Genomic DNA, 18771 nt, shown 5'->3' on the forward strand with positions numbered 1-18771 from the left:
AAGTTGTGTACTGTGTGCTTCGGGGTCCAGGGATGGACCCTGGAAGGATCCAGCGATGGTGGTACAGGGGCAGCTCGGGCTGAAGCTGTAGCATTCTGATCTCCACTTGCCCACGGAGATCTGGGGTTGGGGGAGATCTGGGGTAGGGGGTTGGCAAGAACCAAGCAGGCTTCCAGTAGGTGATGCAAGGATTTTGAGTGCTCCCCATAGAGTTTCTGGAGCCGTCAGATTAGCTCCCTTAAAATCATGCCACTGTGCCCTAACCACGACGCCAGCTACCACACACAGACTTAGGCTCTGTCACTCTGCTTTATTAGAACAGCTCCGAGTCTGAGAGCACAGCTTCAGAGTGGAGGCCGGATCAGGCTTGGGTGAATGACCAGCAGACCTCATGAGACTTCCAACACAGGAGAAGCACACTACAGACCGTGGGCACAGCACAGGACAGGACAGTCGATTGATTTTTTCTTTTATATATAAACTGATAATTTAAAAAATTAGAGTAATATATAGAGTTTCTCTAGAGAGAGACTTTGCAACAAAAAATATATATAAAGAACATGACCTCCTGGGCAAACGAAGCAGCATCTCTGAGCGGAGGAAAGAGGGCTCTTCATGCATTGGAGAGGGGGGCCAAGCCTTTGGACAGGCACCAAGGCTACTGCATATCTTGGAAGAGGGAGGAAGAGTAGAGGGCTGGCTAGTTAGTGTGTCTGCGTTATTCTCTCTACATTGCAAGTTTCTTATGGCTTTGGCTAAAGCATGTAAAGCAGTGGAGGTACTAAGGTGCTAAACTGAGGCCTCTCGGTCTCTGTAAAAAACAAAAAACGGGGGTGGGAGACATCAGTGAAGCCCTCCCTAATCCCCCGCTGAGTGGAAGCAGATGGAAGATGTTCTGCAGGGGAGGGGGGAGGCTGGGGGGTATGATTTAGCAGCCTCCTCCCCCCATACCCCATGCATCCCTGCAATCCCACACATCTGTCCCTGCTGAGATTGAATATTTGAAGGGAGGCAGTTAATCTCCCCTGCACTCTGTTGTTAATCCCTGGCAGCAGCTGGGACAGGGATGGCAGGAAGGGCCTGTCTCAACCCCATGAGGCTTTGGGGCAGGCAAACAACCAGGAGCCTGGGGAAGTGGGGGTGGGCGGGGCATTGGTTTAGGCAGTGAGGCTCAGCCACTCCCTTTGGTCCCATCTGTAGCTCTGCCCACCAAACTTGGCAGGAGGGAAATCCTCTGGATGAGCAGAGCCAGCTAAGAGGAGCCAAATGTCCCTGACAGGGTGGGGTAGAGGCAGGAATTGGGGAATTTGGAGGAGATGGACTTGGTCCCTGAAGCCCTTCTCCTGATTCATTCAGACCTGGACTCCTCCAGGATCTGGGGTAGGTTTTGGTCCCGGGGGCCAGGGGCTGGGGCTGGAACTTGGGCAGAAGCTGGTGTTGGGGCCGGGGCTGGGGCTTGGGCCAGGCCTGAAGTGGGTAGGGGAGGTTTGCTGCCAGGGTGGTAATCGTGAGTGGCCTTGGGCTCATTGGTGTGGTAGGAGCCCTTGTAGCGATGATTTTGCAGATAGAAGAGCACCAACATTCCCACCAACCCCAGCAGCAAGAAGGCCACCAAAACTGAAAGAGAAAAAAAGGAACAATTCAGGGCAGATCTTTGGGGTTTCACCTATATACATGCACACGTGTACAAGAGCATCAGCTGTATAGCCACATCAAGCCATTCTTAAGTATCTGGTAGGTCTAAATTCCTGGCTTATCCCCTGCCGTCTTCTGTTTCTAACATTCTCTTTCCACATCCCTGGTACTTACCCCAGTTTCTCATCTCTCTGGATGTTACTGCACCCCCATTTCCTCATCCCTTAGCTTTAGCCTCATTTTATTTTTTAATTTTCTTATAACAGTTTTATTGAGATACAGTTTACGTACCATAAAATTTACCTTTTTATGGTGCAGTAAAGCTCCTTTTAATAAACAGTTCCTGCGTAATTCTGGGACCTTTTAGATATTGAACACCTGACTTTCGTGGAACATAATGACCATGATCCAACAGATAAGCATGTGACTTAAGCTGCTCATCAGGAAGTGGAGATTATCTGATCCACAAAGTCATAAAGTCAAATGTGACCAGCAATGGACTACCACTGAGAAGTATCTGGGATCAGGCACTGATGGGCACATCACTGTAAAAGCTTGAGCCCCATTTTGATACTTCATTTCAATTAAAAGTCTATAGCATCCTCAAACATTTAAAAATCTCCAACCTGATTATCAGCTACCTTCAGCATAGCCTGTCTCATCCTTCTGGGCACCACCATGCACCTAGTGCCTTCACCACCCCTCAGCCCTGAGGATACGGGGCAGGGAGGCAACGCTGACAGCCAGAGGGTAGAATGAGGAGGTCAGGGTAGTGACTGTGCTACTCACAGCCCAAAAGTATGGCAACCCATCCGTCATCGTGGTAGTATGGGAAGTCTGAAAAAGAGAAAGCACCAGTTAGGAGAAGCCGCCTCCAGGTTAAGAGTCATTTCCTTTCCCTGTTGTCCCTCTCTTCCCTTCCTTTACTGTGTCCCAGGGATGTACCTGGGGGCAGATACCAGGGGTCCAGCTCAGGTGGCACCTCTGAGACAAGACGTGGCATGGCTCCGCAGTTAGACTCAGACAGTTCTCCCTGAACGCGAAGGGCCTCAGCCAGCTCCGAGGTCATGGGTCGAGGTGTTCGGAAGTGGCTCTTGAGGGGAGCCACATTGTTGAATCGGACACCAGACAGGCAGCCCGAGAAACCTGGTGTGTTGTAGCGCTGGATCTCCGGGTCAATCACTCCCGTCTCTGAGGGAGAGGCAGCCCAGAAAGAAACGGGCTTGGACCACCAATAGCCCTGCCCCCTCTCACCATCGCTAGGTTCCCACTCCTCTTTATCAGCACCTTCAGTGCCACTCCCCGTCCTTCACTCCCCTCTGGGCTCCAGGGACTTCACCCCCAGCTCCTTACCCCAAACGCCCTCTCAGCCCCAGCTTACCCATAACGCGCCCCAGATACAAGGCCTTGGGTGAGTCCAGCTGGCTGTCCACCAACAGTGAGAACTTCTGTTCTGTCAGGGGGAAGTAGTCCACCTGAGTGGGGAGGGGAAAGGAGATGAGGGAGGGAGAACCGGGGGCAGACGTAGCCCAGACCAGGCTGGAACTCTCCTCTCCCAGTTGGTGGTGAGTCCTAGCTCAGTCCCAGGTGGGCAACCCCTGGACCCAGACATAGGATTTGGTATTAAAAACCCAACAACCTGGTTTTGAGCCCTGTCTTCGCAGCTTACGGTGGTTTGACTTCGGGAACACCACTTTACTGTCTGAGCCCCTTTAGTGTTTTGTCAAACGAAGATAAGAAGAAGAGCTGCCTACCTGAACTCCCTCACAGAGCGGTTGTGAGGTCCCATGAGATAACACACGTGAACATCCTCTGTAAGTTGGAACGTGCTCTACAAATGCTAAACGTTTGGCATTTCCCACTGCCGCAACCTAGATGGCGAGGTTACGGTCTGAACCGGCCCGCCTCCCTTGTCCCCCTCCCCCTGCACGCACCTGGATGAAGAGGTTGCGGTAGACCCGGGTGAGGTTGACGCTGTGGGGCTGGCCGTCAGTCACGGGGCGGGTGGTTAGTTGGTACACGTAGGGGCTGGTGCCCAGCTGATAGCGCAGCTGCAGGGTCCCTGTAGGGTGGGGAGGAGGAAGAGGGGGTCTCCTCTCAGCTCCCGAAGTCCCCATCTTGTGAGAGCGCTTGAGCCCTTGTATTGGTCAATCAATGGTTACGAGAACGGAGGGCACCCAGAGGCAGCTGGAATTGAGAGCGAGAGCCTCGGGGGGCTTACCATCTTCCTTGATGAGCACAGCCATGTAGTCACGCACAAAGGAGCTGACGTAGAGCAGGACGGCGGGGGCGGAGTGGGTGCTGAAGCTGAAGGACACCTCCTCTCCAGTGACATTATAGACAGGTCCACGGTAGCCCGGCACCGGCCGGCCAGGCCGCGGGTAGTCCGGCAGGCGGTAGCCAGGGCCGTGGTAGCCGGGCGCGTAGCCGGGAGTGTCGTAGCCGGGGATGTAGCCGGGCTCGTAGCCCGGCACTGGCCGGCTCAGCATGTGGGAGAACTCGCGGGCTGCGGAGCGCAGCGCTGACTGGAGGTTATAGCGCATCCAGGTGCCCGGCTCAAAGAAACCGCCAATGTCTGAAGGCAGAGGTAGTGAGGTCAGGGCCCCCGTTCCCACATTCAGACGCTGTATATGTCATCCACACACACCCTCTGGCACGTGTCCCCAGTTTCAGCCACCACCACAACCCGTCTCCATTCACTTTTAGGTCCTCTGGCACCCCTGTGTCACGGAATGGAATCTTAAAATCATGGGAAATGTAAAAGGTCATCTAATCCAAGCCCTGCGTTTTACAGCTGGGGAAAGTGAGGCTCAGAAGTGGGTAGCTACTTGCCTAGGGATACACAGTAAGTGGACAGTCAAGATTAGAATCGAGACACCATACGCCCATCTGGTACACCTGCCACTACTCACACTTCCGAACCAAAACCAAAGGTCTTCTGTCAGTCCCTTAGTCCCTGTATCTCCCTACCTCACCAGACTTCTCCCACCAGTGACGTCCCTGCTCACGCATGCTCCTAGACCAGCCTTAGGGAGGCTGCAGTCTGGGTATATGTGCAGAATCTTGCTATGGTGAATGTTAAGGCTCGCCTTAACCAAGAACCAGGTTGTAGACATGTTTTAGGAGTGCAGCTATTGTCAAATAGGAAATGGCATAGGAGGCCATCGTGCAGGCTGAGGGGGATATGCTTGCAAGGGGGGTGACCTGTGTTCCCTTGGTGACAGTGGGAAGATGGGGAAGTTATTTGCTTGTTGCTTTTGATCTTTTTAGTGCCAGCTAGCTGTACCATCCCTTCCTTGCCCCACTTTATGCCTTTGGAGTCACCCAACATCTTCAACTGCCTGACTGCCCCAGCTCAGAGCTCAGGAGCCCAGGACGACCACAGTTTTCCCTGATGCTGACTTTGTGTCCTCCTTCCTTTCCTGCCCTCCCTACATCCCATTATGCTCTACGGCTCCCTGTCCTCCCATAACCAGCAGCACTAACCGTGGTTGCAATATGGCCCATCAAAAGCCGTGAGGTCACAGTCACAGGTATAGTAGCTGTAGCGCTCCACGCAGCGGCCTCCATGGAAACAGGGGAACCGAGGGTGGGCGCAGTGGCCCGTGCAGTTGGGTGAGGTACCCTCAGAGGCATTGGCACGGCCCTCCAGGTTCAGAGTCACTCCATTCAGACGCATAGCCCTCAAGCAACCCACGAAGGGCCGCCTCTTAAGCTCTGCAGATCCTGGGGAAGGTGGGCAGGTCAAGAAATGGGTGTAGAGCCAGAGACAGGGATAAGCATTGGGGTTCGGAAGGGAGCCAAGGGGGCTAGAAGAACGGAATAGATGCCAGGGACTGGAGAGGAAAGGTGGGCCTTTGGCTCACTCTGAGGTCGAGAGGATCAGGACCTAAGACACAGGGTTCCTGGAAACAAGGAGAGTGGCCTTGAGAGGGGGGGAAGGTGTCAGAGGCTTCAGACCTGCCTCTGGGTTGCTGCTCACCAACATAGAGGGGCTGGTCGTACTCCAGCCAGATGTAGGTCTGCAGGGGCATCGGCCGCAGCACCCAAGGCCGGTGATCAACGCGGAGCCGGGCCTGCTTTACATTGATTTCAGCCCGGACCAGGTGCCACTCGTCATCGTTGAACTCAAAGTCCTCTGAGTGCACTGTCAGGTTCTCATCCCCATTCCCCACGTCGAAGGCGAAGACCACATCCCGGGATGCTGGACAACGTTGGGGGTGAGGGGGAGAGGACTCAGACCTCCAAGATCCCTCACAGGTTCACCTGATACAACCCCTCTTCTTCACCCTTTGGAGCTCCTTGAATGTCCCTCCAATCTGTCTACAGCCTGGGACAAAACCCATAAACTGCTTAAAACCTCATACCCCGGACTTCCTTGGTGGCGTAGTGGTTAAGAATCCGCCTGCCAACGCAGGGCACATGGGTTCAAGCCCTGGTCTGCGAAGATCCCACATGCTGCTGAGCAACTAAGCCCGATGCCACAACTACTGAGCCTGCGCTCTAGAGCCCGCGAGCCACAACTACTGAGCCCATGTGCCACAACTACTGAGCCCACGTGACACAACTACTGAAGCCCGCGCACCTAGAGCCTGTGCTCCACAACAAAGAGAAGCCCCCGCAATGAGAAGCCCGCGCACAGCAACGATGAACAGCCCCCGCTCGCCGCAACTAGAGAAAGCCCGCGTGCAGCAACGAAGACCCAACGCAGCCAAAAATAAATAAATGTATAAAAAAAGAAAAAAACCTCATATCCCTGGTCTCTCCCAAATCCCAGATCCCTGGAGCCAGCTTCCCAGCCCCGCTTCTCAGGTTACAAGCATAGCTCATCAGGTAGAAGACCCCACCCCCCAGGAGTCCAGCTTCCTTACAAGTCAGGGACCTAAGGCCCAGAGAGGCTAAGTGGGCGCTCAGGGTCACGAAGCCAGCTATCAAGACAGAGCTGGGTGTAGAAGCCAGCGCCATCTGAAGCCCTTTCCATGCTGCCTCGCAGAGGGGCATCTTACCCCTTGTCACTTGCCCCAGCCTCCACCCACCCCACACCTCCCCAGGGATCGTCATCCCCCGGCAACGTCTGCCTGCTCACTGTTGAGTTCCACCCGCACATAAGGTCGGCGCCACTGGCAGTAAGGGCCCCCTGTATTCTCTAGGAAGACTCCTGAGGGAGCCGAGGTCCTGAAGTAGAAGGAGACATCAAGGCTGTGGTTGGCCTGGATTGGGGGAAAGCGCAGTGCAGCCCCAGTGTGGAAGGCGATGGTGTTCCAGGAATTTCCTACAAAACCAGATGGAGGAAGGCCTTGTCAGCGAGGTAGGAGGGGAGAGGAGTAAGGCAGCCTCAGGTCGGGGGGAGACAGGGCAAAAGGGGACAGCTAGGGGTCCCCAGGGAAACTTAAGGCGTGTAATGAAAGAGAGGAAGGTGCCGAGGAACAACACAGGTGTGGGCATATCACACCAGGAGCTGGGGTGTCTGGCAGTATGTCCTAGAGACTCCCAGTGGATCGGGTAGCCTAGATTTTGGAAACTGGAGAGCTGACCCTGGGAGGGTACACAAAAAGGGTCTGTCACTCACGATCACCATAGCAGCGCAGAGGTCTCAGGAAGAACTGGGCCTCAGAACTGGAACGGTTCGTGTCCCCCACCACCACCTGAGTGACAGGCAAATGGTCCACAAAAGTCAGCAGGCCCTTGTCGGTTCTCCTGTGGGGACAGGATGCGGTGGCTCAGCCTCTGCCGCTCAGCTGTCCCTGGCGTCCTGAAAGCCCTGTCCCTCTGCCCCCCCTTACCACTGGGGCTGGTCGGCATCACAGTTACAGTGTAGAGCGGGGTCCACACAGCTCCGGTCCAGACCACAGGCACAGCGCTGGATGCCGGGCTGCGAGCCACCCCAGTAGAAGTGCTGCTCCTCATTTCGGCCAATCCAGAAGCTATAGGGGTAGCCTCCTGGGGAAGAGGTGCAGGCAGTTTCCAGGCCCTGCCCTCCATTAGCCTCTGGGCTCCGCTCTCACCCTTCCAACCAGCCCAGACCCTTTCTTGAATCCTGTAGCCCAGGGCTCCCTTGAACCCTCTAATCCTCTTCTCCCAGACCCCACTGGTCTCTCCTCCAGCTCTCCCCCTTGCCCTCCCCACCCCCGCCCTAACCTGCAGTGTTGAGCAGCCGGGAATTGTAGCAGGAGAACTCAATCCACTGTTCACAGTGCTGGGAAGCATTGGCCAGGGCACTGACTTCCTCCCAGGATGCATTCCAATACTGGACGGCCCCGAGGAATGGCCGCTCCATGCTAGAACCTGTCACCCGAGTTGTCCACAGCCTGTCATGCCTCACAACTGTCCAGGCCCGGTTCTCTGGGGGAGGGGATGAGGCAGAGCTGTGGCTGGAGACGGGCATTCCCTACCCATCTCCCTACCCATCTCCCTGCCCCCCCGCAGCACCACTACTGCAATCCAGAGCCAATAAACGTGGCCAGCAGCTCCATTCCAGCCCAGCTCTAGGCCCCCAATGTCATAGGCCGGAGATGAGACAGCTGGAATGGATCAGGAAGCTGGAATCTACCTGCAAGGCTAGATTACAAATCCCTGAGTGTCCCCTTCCCCCTTCTGTCCTCCTTTACCCCCACCACCATTTAATCTTACTGGCCCCTGTCCTCCCTTCCATCCTTCCATTTCCCCCACACTCCCACATTGCCTTGTCAGCTGCCCCTCCACCACCCATCAGAGCCACTTACCTCGGATATCACAGTACACTACAAATGGCTTCAGGGGGCCACTCCCATCAGGATCAATGGTGAAGTTGCCAGAAGTTTTCCCACTGAGCCGATAAGCCTCACAGGATTCCTTATACAAAGCTGGTCGGTGGTGAGGTGGGGAAAAGGCAATTATAGGGTCAGGGGGCTAGGAGGGCCAGCCCCACCATCTCTAGCAGCCTCATGATTGCCGGAAACCTCCTGACCTCCCCTGTCTCTGACTCTCCCCCATACCCCAGCTGGCTTACGTTGGTGGCAGGTCTCCCCCTTGTAGCCTGTCAGTTCACAATAGCAGATGAAGTCATCCCAAGACTGGTAGCAGCGTCCGTCATGCTCACACATATTAGGGCTGCACCTAGGTGAGGGGGTCAGCACCGAGGGAAGGAGCCTTATGGGGAGCTTGAGAGTAGGGTCTGATCCTTACAAGCTTCACTCCCAGCTCCTGGGAGCACCAAAACCCAGTGAAACATACTCCACCTAACAAGCTTAAATGCTGGGGCATTAGGCAGGCCTCAGGGCTCAAGTACTACTGTTTCCCCTTCCCCAAAGGAATAAATAATGCCTTACTTCCCCCACCCCCCAAATAAAACCCTCTAGGACCAAAAACAGATGCTTCATTTCCATTCTGAGCATGTGTCACTTTAAGGGAAGAACTAGGAGGTGAGAGGTCAAGGAGGAATCATCCCCAGGTGGGAGACTTAGCAGCTGGGACCAGGAGAAGGGAGATCATTGAGAAAGGCCATTCCCATCATTGGGAGACCATGGAAGAGGGCTTTGGAGGGGTCACCTCTTGTAGGGAGAGGGGCTTCTGGATACCTATCAGTGATGCCACATGTGTCAAAGAGGACCTCAGCATAGTATCCAAGCCGCCGGCCCTCCACCAGAGTCAGGTTGACCAGTTGACCATCCACCTTGAGCAGCTCCATGCAGCCATGGAACGCCGTCTGGTTGGAGTGGCAGCCCGATCGACTGGCTGGCTTGGGACAACCTGGAGCAACCACCCCTGTGAGGCCCTCCCCAGGGGAGACTCCAGCGACCCTCCCCCAGGGAGATGCCAAGGGAGAGCCAGACATGAAGGAAGGAAGGGGGCTAGTAGACAATGACAGTGACCTTCCAGTCCCCAAGGCCGCAGAGGGACAAGAGGGATTTACTGCTACAAAACTCTCCATGTAGCCCTGTCTGGGTGGACTTAGATGGGGCCTTCCCACCCAGAGACAGGGGTCTAGCCAGGTCGGCCTCCACTTACCTCCAAAGAAGTATGAGGTTCCTGTACGGATCAGCAGTGGGTATGAGACCCTGACCTCTGCCCCCTCCACATCATCAATGCTGATGACTGCATGGTTTTCCTGTGCCACAAAATTCACCTCGTGCCAAAAGCCATCATTCAGGCGGAACCCTGGACAGGACAGGAGGATGGTGTGGTGGTGGGCGGGGAGGAGGGGGGCACCACGTTCTAGAAGAGAACCTAGAGCGGGGAGGCAGCGACCCCACTCTGTGTCCTAACAGTAGCCTATGTGCCTCCCATTTTTACACTCATCAACCTGAGTGGTGACATCTCTGAATGTCTCTCTTCACTGTGTGGAACCCCAGTGGCTGACACAAAAGTCATAACTGAATGACACCTCCAGAGACCCTCCGGAACTGGAGAGTACCAGGATTCTCAGCCTTCCTGCTTCTCCTGGCACCCTTAGCTCCTCAGATCTGCCCCGCCCTCCCAACTCCCAGCAGCCTCCATCCACTCCCACCTTTTCCCAGGGCCCTGGGACCTCCTGCCCTGCTCCCTCCCTTCACTCCCTCACCCCTCTCCAGTGTGCAAAGGCCTCAGTCCAGGCCTACAGACTCCTCTGCTCTTTGCCCTTCTCTGGCCTCCCTGTGCCTCCCCCTTCCCTCCACCCCTCACCAGCAGCAAACTGAAGTTTCTTTCGGCCAGTCTGCACGATGGACACATTGACCTGCCCTTCACTGAGCATCAGCTCCACATGGCCCAGCCCATCCCCCAGGCGGGAGAAAAGTAGCAGCCCGGTGAGATCCCAGGTACGGAAGCGAAAAGAGACTGCGAGGCGGCCTCGGCGAGGGAAGCCAGGCACTTGCACGAAGTTGTGAGGACCTCCAAAGTTGATGGGGTGAGGAACTGGGTCCAGGCAACGGAATGCCACCTTACCCTAGGGACGAAAGTGAGGATCCCTCAGCACCCGAGCCGATGCCCCTCCCCACCTCTGTGAGGAGTGAGGTTCCCTGGGTGCACCTCCCCAACTCCCCCAGAAATATGTCCAGCTGTGGAGGAGGTCTCCAGCCACCAAGTCGGCCTTCAGGACTCTATCCTGATCTACATCGTCTCCAGGGGCGACCGCTCCTTCCCTTCCTTCCAGCGTGGAGAGGCAATTTCCCGCCCGCTTCCCGGCAGCAGTGCCTGATTACGCTCCTGAGTTGGGGAGGGGGGAGCACCCACACCCACACACCGAAACAGCCCTGGGTTCAAGTCCCTCCTCAGCCCCTGCGCAGCTGCGTGACCCCTGGCGGAGCCACTCAGGGTCGCTACACCTTATTTTCCTCAGTTATAATTGAGGAGGTGCTTAGACCGGACCACAGCTTTTAACTGGGGGGTTGGGAGCTGGCCTTTTGCACCTCCTGTGAGTCAGTGATGACACCATCACCCCCACTTGAGCATCTGGCTGGGGAGAGGGGTCCTCGGCTTTTACATGATTCGCAATATCTCTTCCCACTCCACCTCTTGGCTCCAAGCGGCTTTGACGCCCCGTCCTCCCAGATCCCCCTGCCCACTGGCCTCGAAGGTGATCCGCGAATGGCGCCGCACGGCCAGGTCCGCGATGTTGACTCGGTTGAAGATTACATTTTCCATGCAGCCGCGGAAATTATGCCGATAGGCAAGGTTCTTCTGCGCGGCGCCCACCAGACCCCCGATGAACATCTGCGGGCGGAGTGAGGAGTGAGTATGCTACAAATGGCTTCAGGGGGCCACTCCCATCAGAATCAATGGTGAAGTTTCCAGAAGTTTTCCCACTGAGCCGATAAGCGCGGCAGCGCGCGCGCCTTTCTCGCGCTCCGCTCCCCCGCCGTACACTTTCCCACGCTCCAGGCAGATTGAGTTTTATAAGACTTGAGACACACATTGCCCCAGTATCGGTATTGAAGCTGGAAGCTCGCTGGGCCTCCCCAGGCTTGGGTTCTAGCCCTGACTCCACCACAAATTGGCTGCATGCCCTTAGGTAAGTCAATGAACCTGTCTGGGATTCTTTATCTGTAGATCAGGGCCTGAATGGGGCAATTTTCTCATCTTGCCCGATCCCCCAAATCCAGATTTCCAGACTCCATCTCAGTAGTTCTGGGGTGGAGCCCGGGAATCTGCGTGCTAATAGCAGCAGCAACAACAAAAACCCAGGCCTTTCTGGGAGTTTCCCAAGAGCTGCTAGCATATTCAGAAACCCGAAAGCAAAGTCTTACCTCTGGTAGAGAAAAGTGCTGTCCCCCACCGGCCCACCCAGCACCCCACTTAACCAAATGGCTCCTCCCCTCTCCGCTCACCTCGGTGTCCAGGTTCAGTCTCTCAAAGTCGCCATTGAGCACGAAGCGCTGCTCGTAGCCGTCCAGGGTGAGATTTGCCTCGCGGCCAAATCGGTCCACACGTACGTAATGCCAGTGCTGGTCATTGAGGACGCCACCAGCGCTCACGGTTGTGTGACCGGGCCTTGGCTGGATGGGGCTGCTGCCTGAGGGTGGGGAGGGGCGGGGTCAGACCTGGAACCTGGAGAACCCAAGCGAGCCCTACTGCCCAGCTAGCCCCCAGGCAGAGCAGCAGCCGGCAGCACAGAGGAGGGACTGCCCAGGGCCCAGGGCAGCCAGGGAAGGTGGGCATATAGAGATTGGACCACCCTCAGCCTGGGATGGAGCAGTGGCCATTGGCAAGTATGGACTTAGAGTAAGCCATTTAACCTCTCTGAGCCTCTGTTTTCCTATCAGTAAAACTTGAGACACGATAGTTGCTTCTGCCTCATCATGTGGATATTATGAAAAGCGATTGAGATACAAAATAATAACGCTTTAGGCGTGTGTGTATACGTATATACAATGTTTTTACAATGAGGAAACGGACTGGGGAAGTGCTTGTCCCGCTGGTAGGTGGTAGAGCTGAGACTGGAATCCGCTTGTCCTGATCCCGAGTCCAGTGTTTTGCTAGCACCAAATTTTACACGAAAAAGGCGGGTTGGTCCAAACACTAAGGAAGGGAAGGATAAGGAGTGGTGTGCGGCTTCTCGGAGGAGGTGCAACAAGAGACGTGGGAGGAGAGCCTCAGGCTTTACGCCGGGATCTCTGAGCTCACCCAGGCTCATGTGCAGCAGCAAGTGCGCCCCCTGCAGCTCGAGTGTCACGTAGTCGCCCTGGGCGCCCTCGGCGTGCAACAGGAGCCCGTCCTTCTCTTCGGTCTTGAAGCTGAAGGCAAACACGTCCCACAGACTCCGGCTGACCCCTCGCGGGAAGCGGTACGAGATGGCATCATCGCCATCGAAATAGAGCACGTCGGACTCTGCGCGAGGAGCAGTAGGTGGGTTGGGGACCGGAGAGACTCTTTGTCTCCCGGGCACCCCTCCCCCCCCCCCCCGCCGCCCGCCCCTTACTGTAAGGGCAGCCGTAGAGGCCGAGCCTCAGGCCGATCTTGCCGTGCGGGTTCCAAGCCAAGGGCACGATGCGGATGTAGCGCGCCGTGAAGTGGTAGTGCAGGTCGTGGCGAACCACCGCCGACTCGTTCACGTTACCGAAGAAGGTCTGAGGGGCAAGGGAAGAGGAGTGACCACGTCCCCACCCTCTACTTGTTTCTCCACAGCCTCCCAGCCCACAGTTGTCGCATCTAGCCAATCTCGACTTCTGGAAGGCAAACACTCCTTATCTCCCCTGCCTTCATGGCTTTACACAAACACAGTTTCCCTAGCCTAGAGCGTCCTATTATATCCTCAAAGGTCAACTCAGATGTCACCACCTTCATGAAGCTCTCCCAGATTTTACCTCGAAGTATGTTAAACCCTGTCACTGGGAATATCTTGCACACATGGCGAGCCGACAGTCCCTCTGGACTGAGTCCTTGGGGAGGAAGTCACTGCTCCTCGTCTGTGCCCTCACCACCGCCTCCTGCCCTTCCCCCAAGATTGTGCCCAGCCCAGCCCAGGTCACAGAGCTGAAAAGGTTCCCCAGGTGTGTGCGCAGGGAGCCTGGAGTACCGCGTTGTGCCCTCGCTGATAGAACGGTGTCCAGCTGTCCACTCGGTCGCCATAGAGCAGCATGTAATGTGTGACCCAGTCCCAAGAGTTAAAGGAGCCCTGCGTGGCCACAGCCCGGATCCGGTGCTTCTTCATTAGGTCGATCTGGAGCCAGGGATTTGGGTCCCCAATCCGGGGAGACCATCCGCTTATGCCTATAGAAGGGGCAAGGGCTTTCACCACTGGCTCCCCATTTACCTCCAGCCCTCCAGAGTCCCCCACCCCACCATGGGGCGCCACCACGCTCACCGTGCAGCCGGGCAAAACGGGGCGCAGTGAAGAGCCCATAGTAGGAGGAGGCGCCCAGGGAGCGTGCATACAGGGGCCCAACCAGCTCCTCGTCACAGCCGTCTGGGTTGGGGGAACAGACATGTTGATCAGGGTGGCCCCTCCCAGTCTTCCCAAAGGCCCAGCACGCTGAGCAACCGGAGCTCTTTCTTCTCTCTCCCCCACTGCAGACCCAGCCCTAACTTAAACCATCTCCTCAACCTGGGCTGCAGCAACAGCTGCACACTTCGGGGAGGCTGCCTTCTTCTTCTGGAAGAACCCGTAGGCCAGACCCTGCCTAGCACCAGTTGCGGTTCAGTACACCCGCAAACACAATCCGAAACCTCAGCATCTTTTAGAACCTGAGTCACCCCAAGACACCAATCCAGCCCCAGCCTTAGCCTCAGTCCCAGTCAGCAGCACCCACAGACCTGCACCAACTCCAAATTCAGGCCTTGGTCCCAACCCCAGCCAGTCCAAGCACCATCACCAGTTCCACGTCCAACCTTAGCATCATAAAGGGTCACCAAATACTGCATGGATCCCAACCCCAAAATCCAGCCCCAGCCTCAGCCCCAAACCCTGGTCCCTGGGCCAGCTCCAAGCCCAGCCCCAGCCCCTGGCAAAACCTTAACCCTAGCGGGGTCACTGGCACCACCCTTATTCCCAACCCTCAAACCCAGGCACTAGCTCCCGCTTGGATCCCGGTCCCAAATCCCCGCCCGGGCCGACTCTATCTTCAGCTCTGAGCCCAGCCCCAGCGCCGGGCGCGCGCGCCAGCCTCGGAGCTGCATTGCGGAGCGCGGGGGAGAGGCAGGAAAGGATGAAAGCGCACGAGCGCGCGCCAGCCGGGAAGGGAGCCGCGACCACCCAGCCGCAATGCGGTGAGGGACCCGCCCTGCAGACCTTAGACTCCCAGGCCCAACCCCGCCTGCCTGCGAGCCCCGCACTCACAGTAGCCCCAGCCCCGGGCTCCCGAGATCGCGGCGAGCAGGATGCAGAAGAGCCGGAGACGCATCATGCAGGGCTGACGGATCCCGGCGGCCGCCTCCCAGTGCCCGTCTCCGGCTAGGGCCTCAGTTCCAGCTCGGGCTTTCCTCCTGGGGTTCGCAGCGGATGGCTCTCTCCCCCTTACCCACCCCTCCCTCTTCCCTCTCTCCCCCTAACCCTTCTCCCTTGTCTCTCTCTGTGCTGTTCCTGGTTCTCCGCTGTTCTCGCCTCTCCTTCAACCCTCTCTCTTCTCACCTCTCCCCTCCCCCAGCCTCCCTCTCCTGGCACGCGCCGCTTTCCCGGACCCCGCGCAAGCGCGCGCCTGAGCCCTGCTGCGAATGGGCGGGGGTAGAGAGCCTCCCGTCGCCGGGAAATACCCTGAATAACCCGAGGCCGACAAGGACTGTGGCCTCAGGGATGGGGGAAGAGAGGCTAGGGCCGGTTAGGGGGTCCTGAAAAATCCAAGAAAAGGGAGATGGAAGGGGAGGGTGCTTGGAGATGGAGAGAAGAGTAAGTAAAAGAATCTAACATTTTCTGACAGCAAATTATGCTCCAGGCACCCGTGCTAGGCACCCTCAGCACCCTGTGAATTCTGCATTTTTACCTCACTCCACTTTGCAGATGAAAAACCTGAGGCTCAGAGAGGTCAGAAAACCTACTTAAGATCACACAGGTGGCTAGCAAACGATGATATTCCAAAACCCATTCTTTTTCTACTGGCACGGTAAAGAGAAATTATTTTTTAGGACGTAGAATAGGAAAGTTAGGTAAAGAGGGCCCACGGACCCTAATCCCCACCGCCCTCTTGGCCCTTCTCCCCGCCCCTTCCTTCCTGTCCCACTAGTTTAACTTCTGTCCCCAGTGGCTTTACCTCAGAAACCCGAGTAGCCAGAGATGGGGACTGAGCCCGCAGAGCAGGTGGGAGTGGGGGCAGGGGGGGAACGGTTACAGAGAGGGAGGGTAAGGTGAAGGGATGGGATTCCCTACCTGGCACCAGGCCTCCTCCATGCTATGACCTACCTAGGATGCCTGGAGCTCTCTGGGACCAGGGGCCCTCCAGATAGATAGGGCTGGTAATGAGACGCTGCGGTTGGGGGACGGGACTGGGGTTGAGAGGGAGGATGAGCTGAACCTAGAGATCTAAGGTCCCAACTGAGCCCAGAAAACCTGAGCTCCAACCCTTACGACCCCCTTGTCATGAGTAGTTCAGTGCACCTGTACTGGAGGCTTAGAGGTGGGGGTGAGAAGGGGAGAAGGGGAGAAGGGAAAGGAGACACAGAAAACCTCTCCAGACCAAGCATGGAGTCCAGGGACCAGGTCTCAGGCAAAGTCTGCATGTGGGTGTTCTTCCAGGAGAGGGCGCTGCAGAGGAACTGAAGCGCTAAGATTTACTAATAATACAGACACCTGGCCTATGGAGAGCACAGATGCTTCACATTCATTATCTTCCTTATTTCAAACAACCCTGCCGGGTGGGCTGGTCAGGATTTCTAATCTCGACATTATGTATTAGGCAACTGGAGAGCCAGAAAGAGCAAGTGATTCACTCAAGGTCACCGAGGAAGCTGGATGTAGAGGCAGCAGGGGTGCAAGGGAAGCCAAGGCCTGTCTGAGGGTGTGCTAAGAAGAGTGTGAAGAGTTTATGTCTTCTCCCCGGGTACTGTACCATTGTACCTGGTCACACAGGAGCCCCCAGCTTGGAATGCATGTGTGGGAGGGGGAGGTGTGTGGTGGAGGCATGTCTCATAAGATCTCTCTTCTCATTTTGGCCTCCCCAGGTCTCCTGGGGCCCCTACTCCGGGGACGATGAGGAGGCATACTCGGCTGAGCCGCTGCCAGAACTCTGCTACAAGGCCGATGTCCAGGCCTTCAGTCGGGCCTTCCAACCCAGTGTCTCCCTGACGGTGGCTGCGCTGGGTCTGGCCGGCAATGGCCTGGTCCTGGCCACGCACCTGGCGGCCCGACGCGCTGCCCGCTCGCCCACCTCCGCGCACCTGCTCCAGCTGGCCCTGGCCGACCTTCTGCTGGCCCTGACCCTGCCCTTTGCCGCAGCCGGGGCTCTGCAGGGCTGGAGTCTGGGAAGTGTCACCTGCCGCGCCATCTCGGGCCTCTATTCGGCCTCCTTCCACGCCGGCTTCCTCTTCCTGGCCTGTATCAGCGCCGACCGCTACGTGGCCATCGCGCGGGCCCTCCCAACTGGACCGAGGCCCCCGGTGCCGGGCCGCGCACACTTGGTCTCAGTCATCGTGTGGTTGTTGTCGCTGCTCCTGGCGCTGCCTGCTCTCCTTTTCAGCCAGGACGGGCAGCGAGAAGGCCAGCGGCGCTGCCGTCTCATATTCCCCGAGGGCCTCACGCAGGCGGTGAAGGGGGTGAGCGCCGTGGCGCAGGTGGTCCTGGGCTTCGCGCTGCCGCTGGGCGTCATGGCGGCCTGCTACGCGCTCCTGGGCCGCACGCTGCTGGCCACCAGGGGGCCCGAGCGCCGGCGCGCGCTGCGCGTCGTGGTGGCCCTGGTGGCGGCCTTCGTGGTGCTGCAGCTGCCCTACAGTCTCGCCCTGCTATTGGATACTGCCGACCTCCTGGCGGCCCGCGAGCGGAGCTGCCCCGCCAGCAAGCGCAAGGATCTGGCACTGCTGGTGACCGGGGGCTTGGCCCTCGCCCGCTGCGGCCTCAACCCCGTGCTCTACGCCTTTCTGGGCCTGCGCTTCCGCCAGGACCTGCGGAGGCTGCTACGGGGTCGAGGCTGCAGTCCAGGGCCTCACCACCGCGGCCGCTGCCCCCGCCGGCCCCGCCTTTCTTCCTGCTCGGCTCCCACGGAGACCAACAGTATCTCCTTCTGGGACTACTAGGGCTGCGAATCAAGAGGAGGGGGGCGGGCCAAGGAAATGATTCCAGGGAGGGTAGTGGGAAGGGGGAGTAGGTGGGGGACACTGAGAAAGAGGTAGGGACCTCAGGAATTGCTTCTGTACTTCGGCACATTAAACTGACAACATGGAAATGAGGGGCAACCCAACAACTGTTACTATTTTTGAGTCACCGGCTTGGAAGTGATTTGTAGCAGGGCAGAGCTGGTGGGTCCCCCCCCCGGCCCCGCCCCTTCGCACTCCGCCGCGCTTGGCTCTGAGTGGAAGGCGCTGAGAGCCTGGGTGGGGGTGAGGGGCTGCTAAGCCTGCTAAAGCTCTAGGCACTGACACCCCCTCCACCTTCACCCGGTCTCTGCCAACAGAGGTGAGGTGGGGAAGCTGCCAGGCGCCGAGGGGCGAGCGTTCCTCCTGAAATAGTGTAAGAAAGAGCTTTCTAACACCCAGAGTGCAATCCAGTAATGGCTGCCTTAGCAAGTACCGAGTTCCCGGCCTCTGGAATGTTCCGGCTGAGGCTGTCGGGGACTGTGTGTGTGCCTATGCCTGGTGTGGGGGTAGGAACGGGGCCAGGAGATTCCCGTTTTGGGTTGGATTCGATTACCACTCTACAGTCCCGTCTAAGGTTCGCTGGTGGAGAGAAAAAACTTATTTGAAAAGTTGAGTCGCAGTTTTTCACCTTGGAGAAAATCCAAGGAGAGAATTCCAATTTGCAAATTTCCAAAGAGTGGTTATCACGGGCGGGGTGGGGGTGGGGTGACAGCCATTCTCCATCTTCCTTGGGGACGGGGTCAGAGGGAACGTACTGATCCTGCCGGAAAGAGAGAGGTTAGACAACGGAAAGAACTTCCCTGCAGGCAAGGGCCTGGGATCCAGATAGGGAAGAGAGTATATGGTGTGGTGTTTCCATCCCTAGGAAGTCTCAGCGCAGGCCACTCTCATCTGGGGCGAGGGCAAGGCTGGGATGGCCTCTAAAGACATTGATTCCTGGTCTTTGTTTTACACAGTCACGAC

At 57.2% G+C, this 18771-nt stretch overlaps 2 protein-coding genes across 3 annotated transcripts; one reads left to right on the plus strand and one right to left on the minus strand.

The window, feature by feature from the left end:
* Positions 1 to 295: 295 nt before the first annotated feature.
* Positions 296 to 17186, minus strand: CNTNAP1 (contactin associated protein 1). Of its 2 annotated transcripts, none has more exons than XM_061174957.1 (24): positions 16992 to 17186; positions 13895 to 13996; positions 13607 to 13800; positions 13010 to 13157; positions 12715 to 12918; positions 11919 to 12103; positions 11161 to 11304; positions 10276 to 10537; positions 9622 to 9771; positions 9192 to 9363; positions 8624 to 8730; positions 8358 to 8477; positions 7774 to 7977; positions 7419 to 7575; positions 7205 to 7332; positions 6722 to 6907; positions 5618 to 5839; positions 5122 to 5361; positions 3857 to 4210; positions 3570 to 3697; positions 3017 to 3110; positions 2581 to 2826; positions 2425 to 2472; positions 296 to 1617 (listed from the first exon to the last, which is right to left on the minus strand). In XM_061174957.1, the coding sequence occupies exons 3-24, from the start codon at positions 13739 to 13741 to the stop codon at positions 1349 to 1351; spliced, it is 3903 nt and encodes a 1300-aa protein (XP_061030940.1). In that variant the 5' UTR covers positions 13742 to 13800; positions 13895 to 13996; positions 16992 to 17186; the 3' UTR covers positions 296 to 1348. The 2 variants fall into 2 exon arrangements, with proteins under 2 accessions (XP_061030940.1, XP_061030939.1); XM_061174956.1 differs by lacking the exon at positions 16992 to 17186 and adding an exon at positions 14867 to 15029.
* CCR10 (C-C motif chemokine receptor 10) lies at positions 15797 to 17748 on the plus strand. Its single transcript, XM_061174958.1, has 2 exons — positions 15797 to 15820; positions 16681 to 17748. The coding sequence occupies exons 1-2, from the start codon at positions 15797 to 15799 to the stop codon at positions 17746 to 17748; spliced, it is 1092 nt and encodes a 363-aa protein (XP_061030941.1).
* The last annotated feature ends 1023 nt before the right edge of the window (positions 17749 to 18771 follow it).

The sequence above is a fragment of the Eubalaena glacialis genome, chromosome 19, assembly GCF_028564815.1.
Source record: "Eubalaena glacialis isolate mEubGla1 chromosome 19, mEubGla1.1.hap2.+ XY, whole genome shotgun sequence".
In the NCBI taxonomy this organism is placed as follows: Eukaryota; Metazoa; Chordata; class Mammalia; order Artiodactyla; family Balaenidae; genus Eubalaena; species Eubalaena glacialis.

Bases quoted from the DNA above. Each gene is read 5' to 3' on its own strand.
- CNTNAP1 (XM_061174956.1), bottom strand. From the start codon at position 14,933: ATGATGCGTCTCCGGCTCTTCTGCATCCTGCTCGCCGCGATCTCGGGA. The intron at 11,305-11,918 runs GTGAGCGGAGAG...CTCCGCCCGCAG, and splicing joins GACTGAACCTGGACACCGAG to ATGTTCATCGGGGGTCTGGT. The intron at 3,698-3,856 runs GTAAGCCCCCCG...CCCACCCTACAG, and splicing joins TGTGCTCATCAAGGAAGATG to GGACCCTGCAGCTGCGCTAT.
- CCR10 (XM_061174958.1), top strand. From the start codon at position 15,797: ATGGGGACTGAGCCCGCAGAGCAG. The intron at 15,821-16,680 runs GTGGGAGTGGGG...TGGCCTCCCCAG, and splicing joins GGACTGAGCCCGCAGAGCAG to GTCTCCTGGGGCCCCTACTC.